This window comes from Quercus robur, chromosome 8 (genome assembly GCF_932294415.1).
Source record: "Quercus robur chromosome 8, dhQueRobu3.1, whole genome shotgun sequence".
In the NCBI taxonomy this organism is placed as follows: Eukaryota; Viridiplantae; Streptophyta; class Magnoliopsida; order Fagales; family Fagaceae; genus Quercus; species Quercus robur.
Window position 1 is genome coordinate 53,793,054 of NC_065541.1, and position 19,728 is coordinate 53,812,781.

The 19,728-nt window shown below is 32.6% G+C and overlaps 2 protein-coding genes across 3 annotated transcripts in view; both read left to right on the forward strand.

Annotated features, from left to right (window-relative positions):
* Positions 1 to 1,756: 1,756 nt before the first annotated feature.
* Positions 1,757 to 6,525, forward strand: LOC126697038 (CRS2-associated factor 1, mitochondrial). The gene is made up of 5 exons (XM_050393848.1): positions 1,757 to 2,431; positions 3,822 to 3,949; positions 4,219 to 4,444; positions 4,542 to 4,669; positions 5,574 to 6,525. The coding sequence occupies exons 1-5, from the start codon at positions 1,849 to 1,851 to the stop codon at positions 5,802 to 5,804; spliced, it is 1,296 nt and encodes a 431-aa protein (XP_050249805.1). The 5' UTR covers positions 1,757 to 1,848; the 3' UTR covers positions 5,805 to 6,525.
* An 8,893-nt stretch (positions 6,526 to 15,418) lies between these two features.
* Positions 15,419 to 19,728, forward strand: part of LOC126697041 (lysophospholipid acyltransferase LPEAT2) — a 37,762-nt gene continuing 33,452 nt past the window's right edge. The window contains exons 1-8 of one of the 2 annotated variants that reach the window (XM_050393850.1): positions 15,419 to 16,032; positions 16,320 to 16,500; positions 16,594 to 16,653; positions 17,022 to 17,185; positions 17,279 to 17,342; positions 17,450 to 17,518; positions 18,232 to 18,327; positions 19,560 to 19,604. In XM_050393850.1, the coding sequence (XP_050249807.1) occupies positions 15,545 to 16,032; positions 16,320 to 16,500; positions 16,594 to 16,653; positions 17,022 to 17,185; positions 17,279 to 17,342; positions 17,450 to 17,518; positions 18,232 to 18,327; positions 19,560 to 19,604 (1,167 nt within the window). In that variant the 5' untranslated portion in view covers positions 15,419 to 15,544. The remainder of the gene's footprint in view (positions 16,033 to 16,319; positions 16,501 to 16,593; positions 16,654 to 17,021; positions 17,186 to 17,278; positions 17,343 to 17,449; positions 17,519 to 18,231; positions 18,328 to 19,559; positions 19,605 to 19,728) is intronic. The other variant, XM_050393849.1, reaches the window with a different exon arrangement.

Here is a 19,728-nt window from a genome sequence, read left to right on the forward strand (position 1 = left end):
GTTTACAATATTAGCTTTGTATAATCTCATTCAGGATACTGTGTATTAAGAAAAAATCTAAGATCATACTCTTCTATGCTACAACTTTATCACAACTTTAACGTAGTATGCTATGAGTAATTGAGAAATAGTTATGGTTCCATATAAAAATAAACAGATAACCGATCACAATCTATTTCCAGAGAACAGTTATAAAAAATGGTGTGCTAAAGAGCATGATTTTAGAACAGTCAGTGTATTAATAGTATTGCATATCCTCTGTAGTGTTTTGACAAAGGAACTTGAATTTGACATTTTCAGCTCCGATTGCTCAGGGTTTTAGTTAGGAAACCTAAAAAGGAAAGATAACAGGTTTTCCTGTGCTGTAGTCGATGTCATAATATATATAGCAATTGATATAAGAAGGTTAAGGTGGCTCATAACCACTTACAGTTGAGATTTTAGATATCATAAATATATTGTAACCATATATTCCCCCATTTGTTGCATTGCCAAATTTTATTTTTTAAATAAAGACTCTAATCGAAATGATATTCAGCTTCTTTTGAGTGGAGCCTACTAATTTGTGATCTGTGAGATGATTGGCATTGGTAATTTGGTATGGCGGTATTTTAAACAATTTACCTAATGTTCTTTGATTTAATTATAAAATTTTACAGATCTGAACTTTTAAACAACCTCAAAATATTAGTTTCAAATTCAAAGGAGGACTTGCTTGAGAAGAAAGAAGAAACCACAACACAAGGAGAATAGTTGAGTTTTATTTTAAAACTAGCCGATGTCTATAAATTTATTTTAGAGTATTTTATAAGAAATTATATTTTTCTATATAAAATTATCTTTATGACAATGTTTAAGTAGGATAGATTCCTCCCATTTAAATTGAAAGAGTCTAAACAGTTCAGCCATATACACCCAAAATTTCACATGATAAGATTTCAAAAATTCTATCACATAAAGTTATATCATTCACCTCATTTGAATCCACCCCAACATAAGAAAAATTGGAATATGTGAAATTTCTCTTTTTCTATAGACTTAATAAAATTTAAATACTTAAGAAATATATGTACAGAGACATGATACAACACAACCTAGAGCTACACAACAATGCTTAAAAAATTAGGACAGGACATGGTAGGAATTTGACAATTAATTAATTAGTTAAAATTAGTAGATATTTTTTTTTATAGGAACATTTTGTGTTTATTTTATTTCTTTCAAAATATATAATAATGATTAGAATTTTTTTCAAAAATGGAACTTTTAATTAAATTTTTTTTTTTTTTTTTGATAAATTATACACACCAATCAATTTTAAACACGTGACCTTACCTCTCCTCCTCCCTTTCCTTCCAACACATTGAGGACACATTAAAGGTTTTAATGTATCCATGCATGCTTCTTTCTTACTTAAACACCTTTCAATAAAAGGAAAATGTTAACCAATATCCTTAGTTTAGAAACTTTTTTTAGAAACGGTTTATTGGGAAAACGATAAAAACAATAAATGTTATTAATAGTTTTTATAGTTCCTATAAAAGTGGTGTCAAAACTTTCCTATTATAATTTATTAACAATTGTCCTAAAATTGGCAATTTGAGTCAAGATTTTGTAGATAATTTTTTCAAAACTGAATTCCAGACAAACTTTGAAAGCCTAAAAATGAACCCTATTACAAAATGATGCCACGTCAGTTGCTGAATTTTGTATTATAAGAGCCCAAAGTTTCAAAAAAAAAAAAAACAAACGTTCTTCACAAACTCACAACAGCAAAAGACAACTCAAAAACCCAGACGAGGTGTAATAGTGTTGGAAGTGTAAAACCCTGTTAAAACCCTAAAAGAAATGTCCCTAATAGTCCGCCTCTCCCGCCAAAAACAACCACGACCACCACCACCACCAATCTCACTCCACCTCACGCTCCTCACGCGCCTCCTCTCCACCACCACCACCACCGCCTCCTCTTCCTCAAAACTCCACAGCCGCTACTCCTTCAAACCCCCAACTTCCCTTTCCCCAAAACCCCAAACCCCAAACCCTAACCCTATCCCCAAGAAAAAGCAGAAACCCCAGTACCGTCCGCCTTCCTCTCTCGATCGGACCGGGCTGAAGCCGATACGCTCCGAATTACCATTCGATTTCCGGTACAGTTACACGGACAGCAGCCCAAACGTGAGGCCAATTGGGCTCCGGGAGCCCAAGTACTCGCCTTTCGGGCCGGGCCGCCTCGACCGCCAATGGACCGGCGTGTGCGCCCCGGCTGTGGACCCCAAGGCCCTTACCCTAGAGGCCGCGGAGGACCCGAAGCTGGAGGAGAAGAGGAAGATGATGAGAGAGAGAGTTCAGGGAATGCCACTCACTGAGTCTGAGAGGAAGATTCTGGTTGATAAGTGTCAGAGGCACAAGACCAAGAGGCAAATCAATCTCGGTACAAAGTATTGATTTTCTTATTGATTTGATCATATTGGGTATTGGGTATTTGGTTTTTCAAGATTTTAGTTTATTTGGGCATGTGGGTATTTGTCTTTTTTGTTTCCATTAATCTTGGTTTGTGGTTTTACTAATCAAAAAATTAATCTGGCTTTGTGGATTTTGGGAGTTTGAGTGGTTTTCAGGCTTATTTTGTTGATGTATAGCTTTTTAGAACCGAGCATTTTCAAGTACTTTCCGCAAAAACCCAAATAAGCTGATACCAAATGGAACAAATTTAGATTATGTTACAATTAGATATTCTGAGTGGGATTTTGCATTAGCTTTTTGAAGATTTTTGTTTCCAAATTGAAAGTCCTGGTTCAATAGAGAAGGAACCAGAATAACTAGTTATTTGCAGAGTAAAAAGACTAAGGTTTAGGACAATTATATTTTTGTATCAAACTGCAGGAATGAGTATTCTAATTTAAATGAGTAATATGCCTAACAAAAACTTGCTTTTGAAAGGATTTTCATGTTTTACAATCAGCTTTTTCTGGTTTCCAACCACATTATTGTTTCTCTTAATTTGTTAGCAATAAAAGAAATGAGTGTGAAATCCATATTCTAATAGTGTGATTTTCCTAATTTCAGTAGAACATTATTCGTTTTTATTCTTTGTCTTCTTACGCTTAGGGAAGTACATCTATCAAGAGTAAGCAAAAAAAAAAAGCATCTATCAAGATTTTATTTTAACTTGAAAGAGCTTGAAAGAAGATTATGGGAAAAAGACTAAACACATAATTTATTTGAGGCTAATTACCTTCAAATTTATTGAAGGACAAGGATGCAGTTCTGGTCAAATTTTCTTTCTCTATTCTTTTGGTGTTCTCTGCCATTGATATGGCAGTGTCTTACAGAAGCCACTAGGTAGGAATGGATCCTCAGGGGAATCTTTTAGTGCATTGAAACTGAAACATAGCTTCTCTAGTGAGTGAGTGCCTACCATGTAGCATATAAAAATAAAAAATAAAAAATAAAAAAAATCATTGATCTTTGGTCATTTTTTAATTTGAAATACTAGTATGACAGATCAAAGAGATAACCATTTTACCAAAATAATTAGAACTGTAAATCACTTCTCGAAATTTTTTATTGAAAGGCAGCCGTTCAGATGCCTCATTTTCTAACATCAAGTCAGACTTCCTCTAGTTCTGCCCTTGCGTCTTGCCAAGTTTTTCTTTGGGTAACCTGCATTAGATGTCAAAATGAAATGCATTTCTAGGATGAATGGATTACAAAGGCTTCAAATCTGAACCATTTTACTAAACAAAAGAAACAGTTTCTTTCCCCTATATTTCCTTTTCTTATTCATTGCTTTTGACTTAGTATCTGTGTCTTTTTTGTAGGAAGAGATGGTTTAACCCACAACATGCTGAATGATATCCATAATAATTGGAAACATGCTGAAGCAGTGAGGATAAAATGTTTAGGTGTTCCCACTGTGGACATGAAAAATGTGTGCACTCAGCTTGAGGTATTGTGATTTCTTCTAATGTAGCAGCTCTTCCTTTTCTTTAGCATGAGGCATCTTGCCTAAAAAAGTAATAACGTTGAAGTTTAGCTTTTTATGAATCTGTTGCACTATAGTTTGCAGTACCTCATGTAGGTGGAGTAACGTTTACATCAGGATATCTCCTTGCATTTCTTTTCATTACAAAAGGAATTTTATAACTCTAAATGGCCCTGAATTTTCATCTCATCTTGGTAGAAGTGTTATATTCAAGTTTGATGTGCTACTTTCAGGATAAAACATTTGGAAAGATCATCCACAGACATGGTGGCCTACTTGTATTATATAGAGGCAGGTACTATCATCCCAAGAAAAGGCCTGTGATTCCATTGATGCTGTGGAGACCCCACGAGCCTGTATATCCCAGGCTGATCAAGACTACAATTGATGGCCTAAGCATTGAGGAGACAAAGGAAATGAGAAAGAGAGGACTAGCTGTTCCCCCTTTAACAAAACTTGGTATATGCTACTTAGGAGTTAAGACTTTTTTTAGTTTTGTAGTTTACAACAATAGGTGTATGTTTGTTGTTCACTAACTCAGAAGCTCCAACTGCAGCCAAGAATGGTTATTATGGTAGTCTGGTGCCCATGGTCAGAGATGCTTTCCTCTCCTGTGAACTGGTTCGGATAGACTGCAAGGGTCTTGAGAAGAGTGATTACAAGAAAATAGGCTGCAAACTCAGGGTAAAAGACTGGAATTTTAAATTTTTCTGCATGAGGTTTCCTATATTTACTAATATGACAAATATATTTATTTGATCTTTTTTTATAGGTAAATAAAAGTTTATTAGATGCACAGGAATAGAATACACAAACTGGATGTGCTGCATTCCTTTATAGAATTGCAATCAAATGATTAAATAATCAACAAAATCCTAAAAATGAAGTAGATTGTAGATTGCCTAAGCTAGTGGCTCACTGATACAATGATCTTAGGAAAAAGGCTTCCCTATTTGTTAATTGCGAGAAAATAATTTTTTTTTTTTTTTTTGTATGAACATTGAATTCCTTACTGAAGATAAGCTTGGATTGTCTGTTAAGTGTGCGTTTGGATGGCAAACACATCTAGCGTTTGCGTCCAAACCTAGGTCTCGTGCACTATTTATGGGACCCACAAACCTCTTTTTTCAGCAAAATTTTCATTAACAATTGGTCCTATGGCACTATTTACACATTTAAAAATTATTTTGCTATAGTGTTTTCAGTTTTTAGTAATAAGCGGTATCCAAACAAACCCTAAATCTACATTCTCTGTGTAACAACTAGTGACCAAATGACCAATATCTTTTTCTTTTTTTAAAGTTCAAATGTATGCTTAATTTTCTCAATATCCTTTTTGTATATGGAGCTTGCTGTTGGGCATCCACCTAGTTGGTTGTCATTAAGAAAAACTTGGGCTCTTTTTACTTTCTATGGTTTCTCTTCTTGCTGCAATTATTTTCACAATGTCTTGTGATGGTTATACAGCAGCTGAAAAATATGGGCAAGATGGGACTCTCCTTTTTGTGTTTCATAACTTAGTTGGCGTTTTAAATTTTATAGTCTCTTGAGTTATTTAGTTGTCAGATTTTTTCCAATGTTGATGCAGGACATGGTGCCTTGTATCCTGGTTACATTTGAGAAGGAGCAGATTGTGGTTTGGAGAGGAAAGGACTACAAGCCTGTAGAAGATGGGTACTTCCTTCCAGACCGTGAATCATTTGATGATCCAGATGATAGTTCATCAGATGGTAGTTTGGTTTGTGGTGAAGAGGGGCGTGACAGTGTGGATGACACCAAAGGCCAACAGGACTTCTACTCTGGTGATGATGAGGAGTAGTTCCTTTAGCACCAATTGGATGTTGTTCATCACTGTTATGTTTGTGTTCTCCATTCTTCGAAGATCAAGTACAAGCAAAAGCGATAGGTACTTGTAGGATCATACTAAAAAGGGTATTGTCATGCACCCATTAGTTGCCTATAGATCTTATAATGAAGGTCAAAAAAGTCTAGGGACACATACTTTGTCGCACACTTTGTTACAACTTATACATGTGTCAAGTGATGATTGGATTACTTTTCACCAAATCCCAGTAGTGGTCCTATGCGTAATTGATGTAATTCAATCACAAGTTGACAAATTTGCAAATCGTGGCAAAGTGTGTGACCCTATAAGAATTGGATGGAAGTTGTATCTTATGTAATGGTTGAAGCAATCAACATGTGGGGTCCACGGGTTTGTAGTCCCCACCAACTGTGAATGATGCATAAGATAATTCTCCCTTGTAATGAACCTTTTCATGCTCACTTTTGGGTGCTCTTCCCTCTCCAATCCTAGTGTAGGAAGAGAACCAAAGAATGATTGGGAATGAGGGGACTGTGTATTGAATCAAATAATCATGTCAGGCTATTTATTGTATAGATCCCATATAGATGGGATTCACACAATTTTGATAGCAGAATACCTGGTGTAGCACATGCACTATCACTAAGCGTGGATGCAGATCTTATGATCATTTTTATTCCCCTCCTGAAATACAAATTCGATTAGTTTGCTGCTACCTGCCAGTTTTGGGTCAGAATATCTTGTATAGCTTTTATCTCCTCTGGATCTTTTCGAACTTTATTTTATTTTATTCCCTGTGCATAAGGAAAAACTTTATCCTGTTTTCGTTGTATGTTACTTCTCCCTTACAAGAGGGTAACTTCTCATGCATAAGCCATCTGTTGAAGATGTTGCATCTATATGTCAAACATGCAATCAATGGATTATAGCGAAACCTGATAAAATGCATACTAGCACTCTGCTTTGCAGCTGTCATGTGCAGTGCCAGTAAACTATGATAATTATGTTCCATACCTTTGATAATTTTCATAATTATTAAGGTGACAAATTGTTAATGGTTGATAATAAAATGATGTATATGGTGGGCTTGGATAAGAAATTAAGAACCAGTACAAACATATTTTCAAGATTCTGTTCAATTTGTAGATGTGTAGACATCATATTTGATTTGCATCCTTATAGCCCATCATGTGTAAACAAAGTTAATTTAACATGGAAAAATTCTAGTACCATAAATTAGTGCACAATTTTGTCTACAACTCACTCATGTGTGTGGCAGGTTGTGGTTGGTGAGAGGGTGATGATGACTGCATCTGTTTAGAATTTGACATTATGTTTTCTTAGTAACCTCTGTGTACAAAAATTCGTATACTATTAACTATTTATGTTTACAGTATGACATTTGAAACACATGAGACCCTATATAAAGGTTCATTATTATCAAGTGTTGCTTTCACCCAACTGAGCTCCTCAAAAGATGTTTTTTTCTTTTTCTATTTCCAAATATAGTTGCACTGGGATTAGCTTCGGGAATCTTACATTTCACAATTCTTCTAGGGACACGCACCTAATCACACTCTTTGTCACAATTTTATATTTATCAATTTGTAATTAGATTATATAACTTACACATGAAACCACCATCGATAATTAGTGAGAATTAATCCAATCACCACTTCACACATGCACAAGTTGTGGTAAAGTGCGGTAAAAATTGTGTCATATTATCAAGAGAGACAACAAGATTTCTTCAATATTTTCAACTACTCTAGGGTGTCATCTATGATCTACTTTAATTTGGCCCATTACAACACAAACGAAATGAAGTAAAAATTTCGTTGAAATTTTTTGTGCCTAAAGATTTATTTTGATATCAAACAATTAGCATAAGACTAAAGACAATTAAAACTTAAAATGGTCAAGAACATGGACCAACCAACTGTGCAATAAATACATGCGTCCCTAGGTTTTTTTTGTCAAGATTAGCTACTCTTGTAGGATGAACTATGTCCGTGTAAAATTAGTAGTTTAGTGTCAAACTTTCTAAGGCAGAGTTTGGATTCAACTTATTCTGCGTTTACGTTTTTGTGTCTCTTTTTTTTTTCTTTTTTTTTCTGCCGTTGTTTTTGACTTTTCAACCTGTTTACTGTACACTTTTCATCAACTCAGGTACTGTTCACAACAAAATAAACCGTGGAATGCACACCAGTGGGTCCCATTTACTGTTCACAGACCCACAAACTTCACTTTTCAGTAAATTTTTCATTAAAAATGGGTCCCATGATACTATTCACACATTTAAAAATTATTTTGCTACAGTGTTTTCAGTTTTCAGTTTTCAGTTTCAGCAAAATAAGTTCTATCCAAACAGACCCTAAATTATCAATTTGTTTTAAAAATGAGGGCCATTCTACAATACTCACTTCTTTTTCTTTTTTTTTGGGTATGCTTTTCACTCAAATCTTGACCATTAATTTCAATGGTTTAATCCTGATTAAATATTTAAGTTAAATGGGTTTACCAATTACTAGTAGAGTTGGTTTATTTTTCCCTTTCTCTTCACTATCAAACAAAGTGATTTGTCTTATTGATTAAGCACCCATTGGTATTTATTAGTGAGATTATTAACAAAAATGACATCAAGACCTATACCCGTTTGGTTAGAGACTTCTAGTAACCTTGTTTAAGTTTTGTGAAAATATGTGTAAGTTAAAAAGTGTTATAAAAATACACGTAGGAGTGTTTAAAGATTGAAAACTATTATTTAAACACTCTTACCAAACACCCCAAAATAATTTAAGGGTGACAATGTACTTTTGAATCATTAAATACCAAAAAAAAAATAATAATAGTAAGTACCAAAAGCGTAGTTAATACAAGTAGGAGAACGGTGTGGGGGACGAAGAATGCGACACAGGCTAGTAAATTCAAATTCCTTTTGTAATGGGCCTCTTCTTCTTTTTTTCTTTTATTTTCTTTCTTTTTATAATGGGCCTTCTTAAATTCGCTTTCAATCTTTGTTCCTCTTTGAATATAAATATCATTAATGACTCATATCAAAAAAGAAAAAAAGAAAAAATATATGTATCATTCATGACCAATGGTCCAATACACACACTTGTGGGCAGAAAAAAAGCCAAGTGGAGCTTCTGAATTCCGCCCTACTAAACTGTAAAAGAGATGATTCCCTGTCCACACAATATGAATATCTAGTCACCTTCCTTGCCTAATTCAAGGCTAGTAAAATTTTGACCAAAAAAGTCACTCTAAATTGGTAAGAAAACATAATTTTTACTGCATTTAGATTTGCCATCTAGGCATCTATCCTATTATTTTCCCTATAGAATGAAGTTTATCCTAAATCATTTATTCTTATTGAGAAGTTAGTTTAAAATTCTATCTCATAATCTATACCCATAGAAAAATAATTACTTACTTATCTCAATCCATGTGCCCTCCAAATTGTTGTTTTAGGATAGTATTTTTCACTTCTGTTTAATTCTTGACCAAAAAAAAAAAGAGTATATCTCTCATGCGATGATGATCACCATAATTTAGATTTGAGAAAAAAATATGTACGTTTTTAGACCCCCTTAAAACACAAGTTGTTTAACCTAGTAATTTAGCTAAATAATTACTTAGGTAAATTATTCAAATTTAGGTTAATACAAGTAAATCATATCATGTAAACAATACGGAAAATAAAGAACACAACGATATGATAACTCAGGAAAATCAAACCGGTAAAAAACCTAGGGATGATTTAACCTAACTATCCTCAAGGTAAAACAGATCTACTATGAATTGAAGTTTTACAATAGCAACTTAGACCATTAACATTCTATTACTACCTCGAGTAGAAAACTTACTACCATGACCACGTGACAGCTTCGAGTTCACAGACTATTTCTTTCTTGAATTCACAGCAACCACAAGTACTCCCACTTGTGTTTTTCTTTAAGCTCTTTATGCAGTAACTGAAGCGATCAACAAGCTCTCGACATCAATCTTGATATTGATAACCTAAGTGTGTATAAAGACAAACACCTCTAGATCTCACAAGAGACTCACACACACAGCATAAACAACAACATGAAAACGTGACTAAGATTTTTCCTTTTATACTTAAGGTAAAACATAAAACCCTACACGTCATATGGGCTTAGGTTGAGTTGGAAATTCTGTAAAAAAAACTTTTTGCATGAGATTCGATTGATCAAACCTTGCAGAAAATTGAACAATAATTTTCTGCAATTATTCAATTCCAACTTTACAATAAATATACTTTGAGCAATCTAAATCTAGACTTTAAATTTTGATCATGATTTGCCAACACAGAATCGGCTCAATAGCTGATGCAATTGATGCAATCACCTAATGCCCCAAATAAAAAAAAACCTCCACTTGTAAAAAAAATTATATGTATAATATATTTATCTATATATTTTAATTAAAAAAATTAAAAACTTTTATTGGTTAATAAAATGCATTAAAAAAGTCTTATTGTATCTTAAAATACAAAAGATTAAAAAGAAAAAAAAAAAAAAACCAAAAACAAAAATAGTCAAATTTCATCTCAACTCATTCTTGAAATATGCTAAAATCAAAATTAATACTAGACAAATACATTAATAATACAACGCAATTATCTTGAAATATACTAAAATAGATATTATAAATTTCAAAAACAAAAAAATATCTCTCATCTCTTTGCCTCTCCATCTATATTCTTGCCTTTCTTTTCTTCATCTTCATCTTGATTCTTGATCTTTTTCTGTAAACTCAGTCAGTCAGCTTGAAATTTTTCTTTGTCCTTCAATTCACAGCAATTTCAAAATTAAGAAGGGGAAGCGTACCGGTCTACCGGAGGTAATCTTCTTCCCCTCTGAGCTCTCTCTGTCTTTCCGAAAATGAAGACTCAAAGTCTTCTATTTATTTAACTTAGTTTATTTTATTGCACAATTGTTTGATGGGAGTCCCATCATGGGAAACGTTTGATAGGACACGTTTTTTGCTTTAAAACTTGGGTCCAGTTAATGTGTCTTAGAGCATCTCCAAGAGTCACTGTAAAGCTACAAAAAAGCTATTTTTGGACCACTAACAGCTACTGTTCACGCCCCAACAGCTTCTCTAAACACACAAACCATTATTTCCTCTTAAAAAAATACCCGGTTGAATAAAAAAATATTCTCTCTCTTTCCTCCTCTCGTCCTTGATCATCTGTCTCTCTCTCTCAAACGGTAACACAATCAAAACACGAACACAATAACAGATCAAAACACAATAACAGATCAAGAACAGGAAAAAATACAAATTTAATTAGAACAAAAAATCTAAAATCAAAACAAAAACAACAGATCAAGAGCATGAAAGCCTATCTAAGCTCCATTGTAACAACAAAGTGATTCAGAACAAGATAAAAAAAATTTATAAAAAAAGAAGAAGAAGATAGACGAAGGCCATGTCGGCTGTGTGTGTGAGAAATGAGCTGAAGAGGAAAGAAAATAGAAGTAGAAATAGAAAAAGTAAAAAAAGAGAGAGCTAGAGAAAGAGAGAGAGAGCTGAAGAAATGATCTGGAATGAGCTAGAAGAAAAAGTAAAATAAGGTAGATAGAGGAAAGGAGTGGGATACGTGGGTGGTGGAGAAAAAACCGAGAGAGAGAGAGAGAGAAAAAAAAAAAAAAAACGTGTCAGATGGTGTGAAGGGAAAAATAATATAAAAAATAAAAAATTGTAATTAAGAAATGCTACCATAATATTTTCACAATAAATTTTAAGTAACAGATTGTTATTAGATAATATTGGCAAGTAAAAAAATAATTTCAGTAGTGGGTTTAAATTAGAACTAATAACAACTTTTCACATAAATTTTGTTGGGAAATTATTACATAAAGTGTTGTGAATATAACACTTCTCATTGAAAAATATAGTTGTTAAAAAAAGAATAAATGATAATTAAAAAAAGAATAAACAATTAATGAAGAAATAATATTTAAATGAGATAAAAAATGTGATAGAGAATCTGTTGGAAAGTGTATTTAAAAAAGTAGGTAGGTAAAAGTTAAATGTCACTGTTCATTATTCAAACAATACAAAAATTTAGAGAAGCTACTGGAGATGCTCTTAAGAACACACATTAAACTTTCTATTTTTAGAAACATTTTTTCGGTAATTGAAAAAGTTATCATTATTTTTTCAATTCTGAAGAAAATTATTTTAAAAAATGAAAATTAATATCTGCCCTTAAGACACAAATTAATAAAATCCTTAAAACTTAGTCATAGGACGGTTTCTCCAAAAAAAAAATATATATATATATATAAAAAAAAACTTAGCCGGATGATAGTCAGGAATAGGAGTACAGGCTGGACTGCACAGGCGCACAGCAGTACAGGCTGCACAGTGCACAACTGTGCAGTGCAGCCCAGCACAACTGTGCAGTGCAGCCCACAGTAACAACAAGACGACACGTTTTTTTTTTTTTTTGGTGTGAACACGGTTTCTTACCTTATCTATTATTATAAATTATTATACCAAGTAATGATTTGATGTGTAATTTTGCATCTCAAAAATTAAGATAAATAGATTTTAAATAAAAAATTCAATACATATATATAAAAAAAATAGATAATTTGAATAATATTTAAATATAAAGAAGGCTCACTTAAAATTTTTGTTTAAGGCCCTCAAAATTGTTGAGCCGACCTTATGCCAACATTATATATTGAAATTCTAATACATTTAAATCCTAAATCCTTAGAACCTAATAAAATATACTTAAAATATGTAATAAGTAGAAGTAACTTCTAGTTTTTGGGAGGGAAAAATGGATATATTAATCATTCTCTTTTGTTTAAGTAGATGCAAAATGTTGATTAAAAATAACTCTTTTTGGATTTAAACATTATTGAATCTATCACCTTCTACACCACAATTCAAACTTAGGGTTCAAGTCTTGGAGCCTAGTTTAATTTTGGCATCTTACCCTGTTATTGTTGTTGGAAAATTGATCTTTTACCCTTTAGAATCACATTCCATTCGATGAAAGAAGCTTGGAGGAAGAGGCTGGAACTTTGAAAATAAAGAAAGAGACACATTTACCTTCCCTTTCCCATCCAAAGGGCTATTCATTTATGTATATACATACAATCATCCCAAAATAAAATTATATTCAATATTGGGGAGCTTTTTTAAAATCTAGCTTCTATTCATTTTATCGTATGAGATTTTTTTTTATTTAATTATATTTTAACAAAATGTTTGGGTGCTCTCCACGCACCAATCTCCTTAAGATGTACACAACATGAGACACGTTGCACTTGCACATTCCAACCATGTGATACTTCATACTTTATCTAGTTTTATGCCTCATCTTCTCTAATCATAGAATAAACAAATACAACTCAGAAGAGATTAGCTACCCACTCCATTCTCCAACTATGTGCTACTCATCTGGTTTTTTTAATGCTTGATCTCTATAATCACATAATAAACAAATGCAATTCAAAACGCAAACTCCAACATTCACAACAAGACATCTAAACATCATTTAAAAATAAAAATAAAAAAGTACAGTAAATAAGTGTGCGTTTGAATATCGCTTATTTTGCTGAAAATTGAAAACAATAAAAAAATAATAAAAAAGTTACTGTTCATATGTGAGTTACTGTTTATTTGCCTACTTACATTGTTTATGTCCCATGAAAGTGCAAGAGGCGCTGGTCCTAAAAAAAAAAAAAAATGCCAAAGACGCAGACGCATTTGACGTAAACGCAAACCAAATGGACACTAAGACTCAAATGTATGTTATTTGTTTCATTTCATGATAACTACTTTTTACTATAGGGTAAAAAGACCCAAAATACCAATAAGTTCATTAAAATAGACCGTACTAAGCAACTTATGGTCACCATTTTTAATATATGTGAGATTCGATCTTATGTCTCTTGTTCGACGATAAAATACTATATTAGATGTTTTTTAGATACAATAGAATTTGAACTTAAGATGTTCGCTATATGATGATTATTCTTTATCATCAAATCAAGAAACTAATAATTTCTTTGTTTTGGTATGTGGGATTCAATCTTGGATCCTTTATTTAACAAAAAAAAACTTTACTAATCAAGTTCATTGAACCCACACAACTTTACTATTTTTAAAGAAAAAGAAAACAACTTTACTAATCAAGTTCGTTGAACCCACACAACTTTACTACTTTTAAAGAGAAAGAAAACTACAATACATTACACCAAAAGCATTTAATAATAATATTATTATTATTTGTATATATTAAGAGGATTCAGAAAGTTAGTTATTGTTTTTTTTTCCTGTCAAAAATACCCCTAAATTAATTAACCAACAACTTAAAAATGGGGTTAAAATAGTAAATTGGAAAAAGAAAATTAGTTATTACTTTTTTTACTGTCAAAAATACCCCTACCTAAAACTTAAAAATGAGGTTAAAATAGTAAATTAACAAAAATAATAAATTCTTACTTCTACATTGAAATGTCTTCCTGTTTCTAATAAATTCTTACTTTTACGTTGATTTAAATTTCTATTTCTACTCTCTAACTTCCTACAAAATAGGATTACTATTTTGTTAGTTTTAAAACTCCTCCAATCTACAAAACGCACTCCACGTATTCATATATATATATATATATATATATATATTTTTAACTTTATCACAATGTATTTGTTTCTTCTGTCTTCCTTTTTTTTTTTCAATTTTTTTTTAAAAAAAATTTCATTACACCCTTAGTTTTTTTTTGGATTAGAAAAAGTAGAAATCCCAAATTATAATAAACGAAAATTATTAATCTTTATCCAAAAAATAGAAGAGTGCTCAGAGGCTAGTTATTATTATTATTATTATAAAAAAAGCATTTATCTTTGCATGTGTGATAAAAGTGAGATTAAGCTCATGTTTGTTTCAACCATGATGTTTTATAGAAAATAAGTAATTTAAAAAAAAAACTATAAAAAAATATCATTTTCTTATGTCTAGTATCAATTTTAAATTAGTTGAAAAATAATCTCTTAACTTCTTTTATCTAACTTCATGTAAGATAATGTTTTTTTTTAAAAAAAAAAGTAAAGTAAAAAAATAATCTATAAAAATAAGTCATACAGTACTTTTTATATTGACTAAAAATAATTTTTATTTAACTCATTTTTATAATGTTGCTAAATATTAAAAAACACAAAAAATTATGAATTTTTATCATAATATGTGACGTTATATATATATATATATATATATACATAACTCTATCATTCACATTATTTATTATACACAAACCAATCATCTATCACTTTACCAATTATATTATAATATTAAAAAAAAAAAAAAACCTGTAAAAGCTTTTTTTTAGGAACAACCTGTGAAAGATTGTTGACAAAAAGCTAAATATAAAATATTAAAATGACAAAAGCAGATTCAGAAAATCGTGGGAAAAAAAGAAGAGAGAGAATTCAGAAATCCCCATCTACAGCACGTGGCAAACAAATAAAAAAAGAAAATCCCACACCCCTGAAACTGTGACACAGTCCACACACAGCGAAAAAAATAAATAAAAAAAGAAAAAGCAAGTCTTCAAACAAACAAATCAATCAGAGCGACACAGTCCACCTTTAGCTTTAACCTGTCACTCCAATATCCCCCCATTTAGCGTTGTTGTCTTCTGCCTCTATATTCGGACTCTTTGTCTCTCTGAAACTCTTCAACAATGGCGGACCCTGATCTCTCCTCTCCTCTCCTCCCTTCCCAGCCCTCCGATCCTCCTCATCTAATCCTCACCATCCACGACTCCCTCTCTCACAACAACAACAACAACAACAGAGGGAGTTGTGTAAATCGCAACCGTCAAAACTCTCACCACAACAACGGCAACAGTATTATTAATAGTAGCACAAAAAACCCATATGAGTTTCTGGGGTCTAAGGGTCTGGAGGTATGTGGGTCATCCACAGTTGACCCATTCTTGAACAAGACGGGTCGGATCGAAGGGTTGTACGAGTGGTTGAAGGTGGTGGTTTGTTTGCCTGTTGCGGCGGTCAGGCTCGTCCTCTTTGGGGTTTGCTTGTTGATTGGCTTTGTGGCCACCAAAGTTGCTCTTTATGGTTGGAAAGATACGCAAAGTCCCATGCCCGTTTGGAGGTCTAGAATCATGTGGATCACCAGAATTTCAGCCAGATTTATTCTCTTCACTTTTGGGTATGTCATTTTTGGTTTTTTAGCTCTTTTTTGTTGTTTGGTTGATGAGAAACTGAGGGGAAATACAAGAAAGTTTTTGTCTTTTTTAACCGGGTTTTGGTGTGTGTGTGTGTGGAGATTATGTATTCTCTCTCTCTTTTGGGTATGTCACTATGTTTCTCAATTTTCTTTCTTTATTTGCCTTCTTGGGTTTTCGTTAAGAAACTCAAGGAAAATACTGGAAAGTTGATTTTTATATTTTTGGGTTCTTAAGAAGTGAATTTTCTTTTGGGTGTATGTGTGTGAAGGTATCATTGGATAAGAAGGAAAGGAAAACCTGCACCCAGGGAGACTGCTCCAATAGTTGTATCTAATCATGTATCATACATTGAACCTATCTTTTATTTCTATGAGTTATTCCCTACCATTGTGGCATCTGAGTCCCATGATTCCATACCTTTTGTTGGGACCATTATCAGAGCAATGCAGGTAATTTCATTTCTGCAATCACTGAAACTATTGTTTTTTAATGCTTGAGTTGTTTTCAATTTAGTTCCAATGAGTTGGATTTTATGTTCTCAGGTGATATATGTCAATAGGTTCTCACCGCCATCAAGGAAGCATGCCGTCAATGAAATAAAGGTAGAAAACTTCTATAATTTTAACTGTCTTATCTTTATTTTGATCTATATGACATTAATGATTGTCCATATCTTTCAATGTTTTATATGTTGATTTTTATGTCCCAAGATTGTTTAGTTCCTCTCTAGGATCACGTGCCTTCCCTTATGAAATGGTTGTGAAATTTATCACCCATTTTCATTCTAATTTTGCATAAATATGAAAAATTTTATTCAAAAATCATTTTAAACTTAGCAACAGAAGCAGTTGCATACCAAATCTGATTTCATAATCATTTTAGGTTTACTTTAGAAACTCAAAATCAAAAGATTTTTATCAATTTATAAGCTATTTGATACAGAAATGTGCTTTCGAGGATCTGAATACAGAGAAAGGCTTCTAGCGATAGATTTCCTCGAGTACTATTATTTCCTGAGGGAACCACAACTAATGGAAGGATCCTTATGTCATTCCAACTTGGTGCATTCATCCCTGGTTACCCAATCCAACCTGTAATTGTCCGTTATCCTCACGTGCACTTTGACCAATCATGGTATGACACTTTTCTTGTGTGCAATTTCATTTTGGTGCTGTCTCTAATGGTACCTTATAAGCCTTGTGTAATTTGGTATGCCATTTTGCATAGGGGGAATATCTCTTTGGCAAAGCTCATGTTTAGGATGTTCACGCAATTTCACAATTTTATGGAGGTATGTTGTCCCTGCTGGGTTTGAACTCTGGGTTACTACATTGTCTGGTTTTGCAAACTCTTGTATTGATTTGAATTAATCTGAGAAATTTTATTTGGACTGAACAGGTAGAATACCTTCCTGTTGTTTCCCCTCACACTAATCAAAAAGAAACTGCTGTTCATTTTGCTAAGAGGGTGAGTCTCTGCTTGTAATTGATTTGTTTCTGTCATGTTCTTGAACTTTCATATATTCTTAGTAGTTTTTCAGTTTGGTAGTTAACCTATTGTGCTGTCTTACTGGAAATTTTGAATCCTTGAACTTTTGCGCGAGTGTGCCCATCGGTTGACTTTTATGTGTTAATTTTTCAATACTATAAATATATGTGTCTTTATGAGTGGGCTCACCGCTCACTGTGTTGTAAAGCATGTTAAATGTTGTGATTTTATGTGATTTAGCATTTTTAAAGTTTTTTTTTTTTTTTTGGTTGATTCTTGTTCATATTGGTTCCTTTTAACTTAACTTCACAAATTCATTTTCTCAGTTTGATTGCTCCCAACTTATTAGGAGAAGGATATCTTAGCTCATTCATTTTTTATGCTTTGTGCTTTCACAATTGAAGTGATAATACAAGAGTTAGACATCTCTTTGATATTTATTGAGTATTTTTCGTTAGCTCTGAGCTACCAAATGTAGCTAGAGACATGAAGTATATAAAGTACGATGGATGGCTTAAATTAGGATGTCAAAATGAATCATTAAAATGAATGTGTGTAACTTCTTTTCTAAGAGCACTATCAATTGTGGAGTTTGTGCAGATTTATAGGATGAGTTCCTCTGTATGTTTTTCTTTTTTCCATCATGCCATTAATTGTAGATTATTACTAACAATACACATATGGTTGTACAGACTAGTCATGCTCTTGCTACTGGGCTTAATGTTATACAAACCTCTCATTCCTATGGAGACTTAATGCTTCTTATGAAAGCAATTGAATCGAAACAGGTTTGCATTTTTTTTGCTTAATATTTATGCTCATGTTAACCTATCTTGTATATAGGTATCTTTATCTTTGTGCTTGTTCTTTACCCAATTATGTTGGGAAAGTTGTTGATTTCCAATGAAATATTAAATATATTATTGCAAATGAACTTTAAATTAGAAATGTAGGGTTAACTCCAAAATAATTGACTTATTTTTTGGGATGTTTATAAATGAAGTGCAGAGAATACAATTATACATAATGACAATCGTATACATGTTAATAGAAAGTGATTCATTAAAACAATATACGTCGGAGATCTTCGTATTGATCTGAGTTGTGAAAGGAAATTTTGAATAATTTCAATAACTCAAGATGTAAGTAATGAGTATAAAATTCATACTCTGTTATCTACAAATAGTCAATAATGCATGACATGTGTTTAGTGTTGGGTATGCTTTACTTCATGTTTGACAGCTACTTTAAGCCTCCGTGATTTATTGCACTTGTTTTAGAGTTGCAGTGGCTCACGTGGAGGCATGCTCCCTAAGGTGATGAGATTGCAGCCATGTAAGTCAAACTAAGGGGATTAAGAAGACAAGATTTGCTAACCCAGTAAAATTCTGAGAAACAAGAAAACACGATACCTAATTTGTAATAGGTAGCGTCAATATGTTTCAATGAAAGAATTAATAATTAATTTTTGTTCAAAAGGTTCATTGTACATTGGCATACCACTAATGTAAAAAACTCAAATTGACTCAGAAAGTTTCAATCCTACTCCCTGGGATTTGACTGCCCAAATCCTTCTTTCATTCTGCTCTACTGGAGCCATGTCCTATAATTTGTTGACAATCATGTTGTTCACTGCTGTGACATTCTTTTTGACCTGTCCACTGGCCTTGTGATGCTTCCTGAATTGCTCCTTATTTGATTTTATATTGGTCCCCACTCCAGCCTTGTGAAATGAAGTTTGTGGTGGGTAGAGGGACAATGTAAAACTTGCATTGGAACTCTATGTAGTTTCATAGGACAGATCAATGGATTAATTACAACTTTTTCTCTTTATATATCCATAGATATCTATAGTATTCACATGTTTGTTGACATGGTTGTTGAATAGTTCTGCATTGCATATTAATTTTTTAATGGGTTTCACATCTACTGGTTTTATGATTATTCTGATTGAAGTTATTAATGTAACTCAACAATACTAGTATTTGGCTCTGATACGTTGCTATCATGCTATTTGCAGGAGAAGCCCTCAAATTATATGGTCGAAATGGCTAAGGTGCAATCAGTAAGTCCTTACACTGAAATTCTTCACTTTGAATAATTTCCTGTGTTATAAAATTTAGTATTCTAGATCCATATTCATCTACACTTCATCCTTTGTACATGGATGGTTTATTCTTTATAAAGGT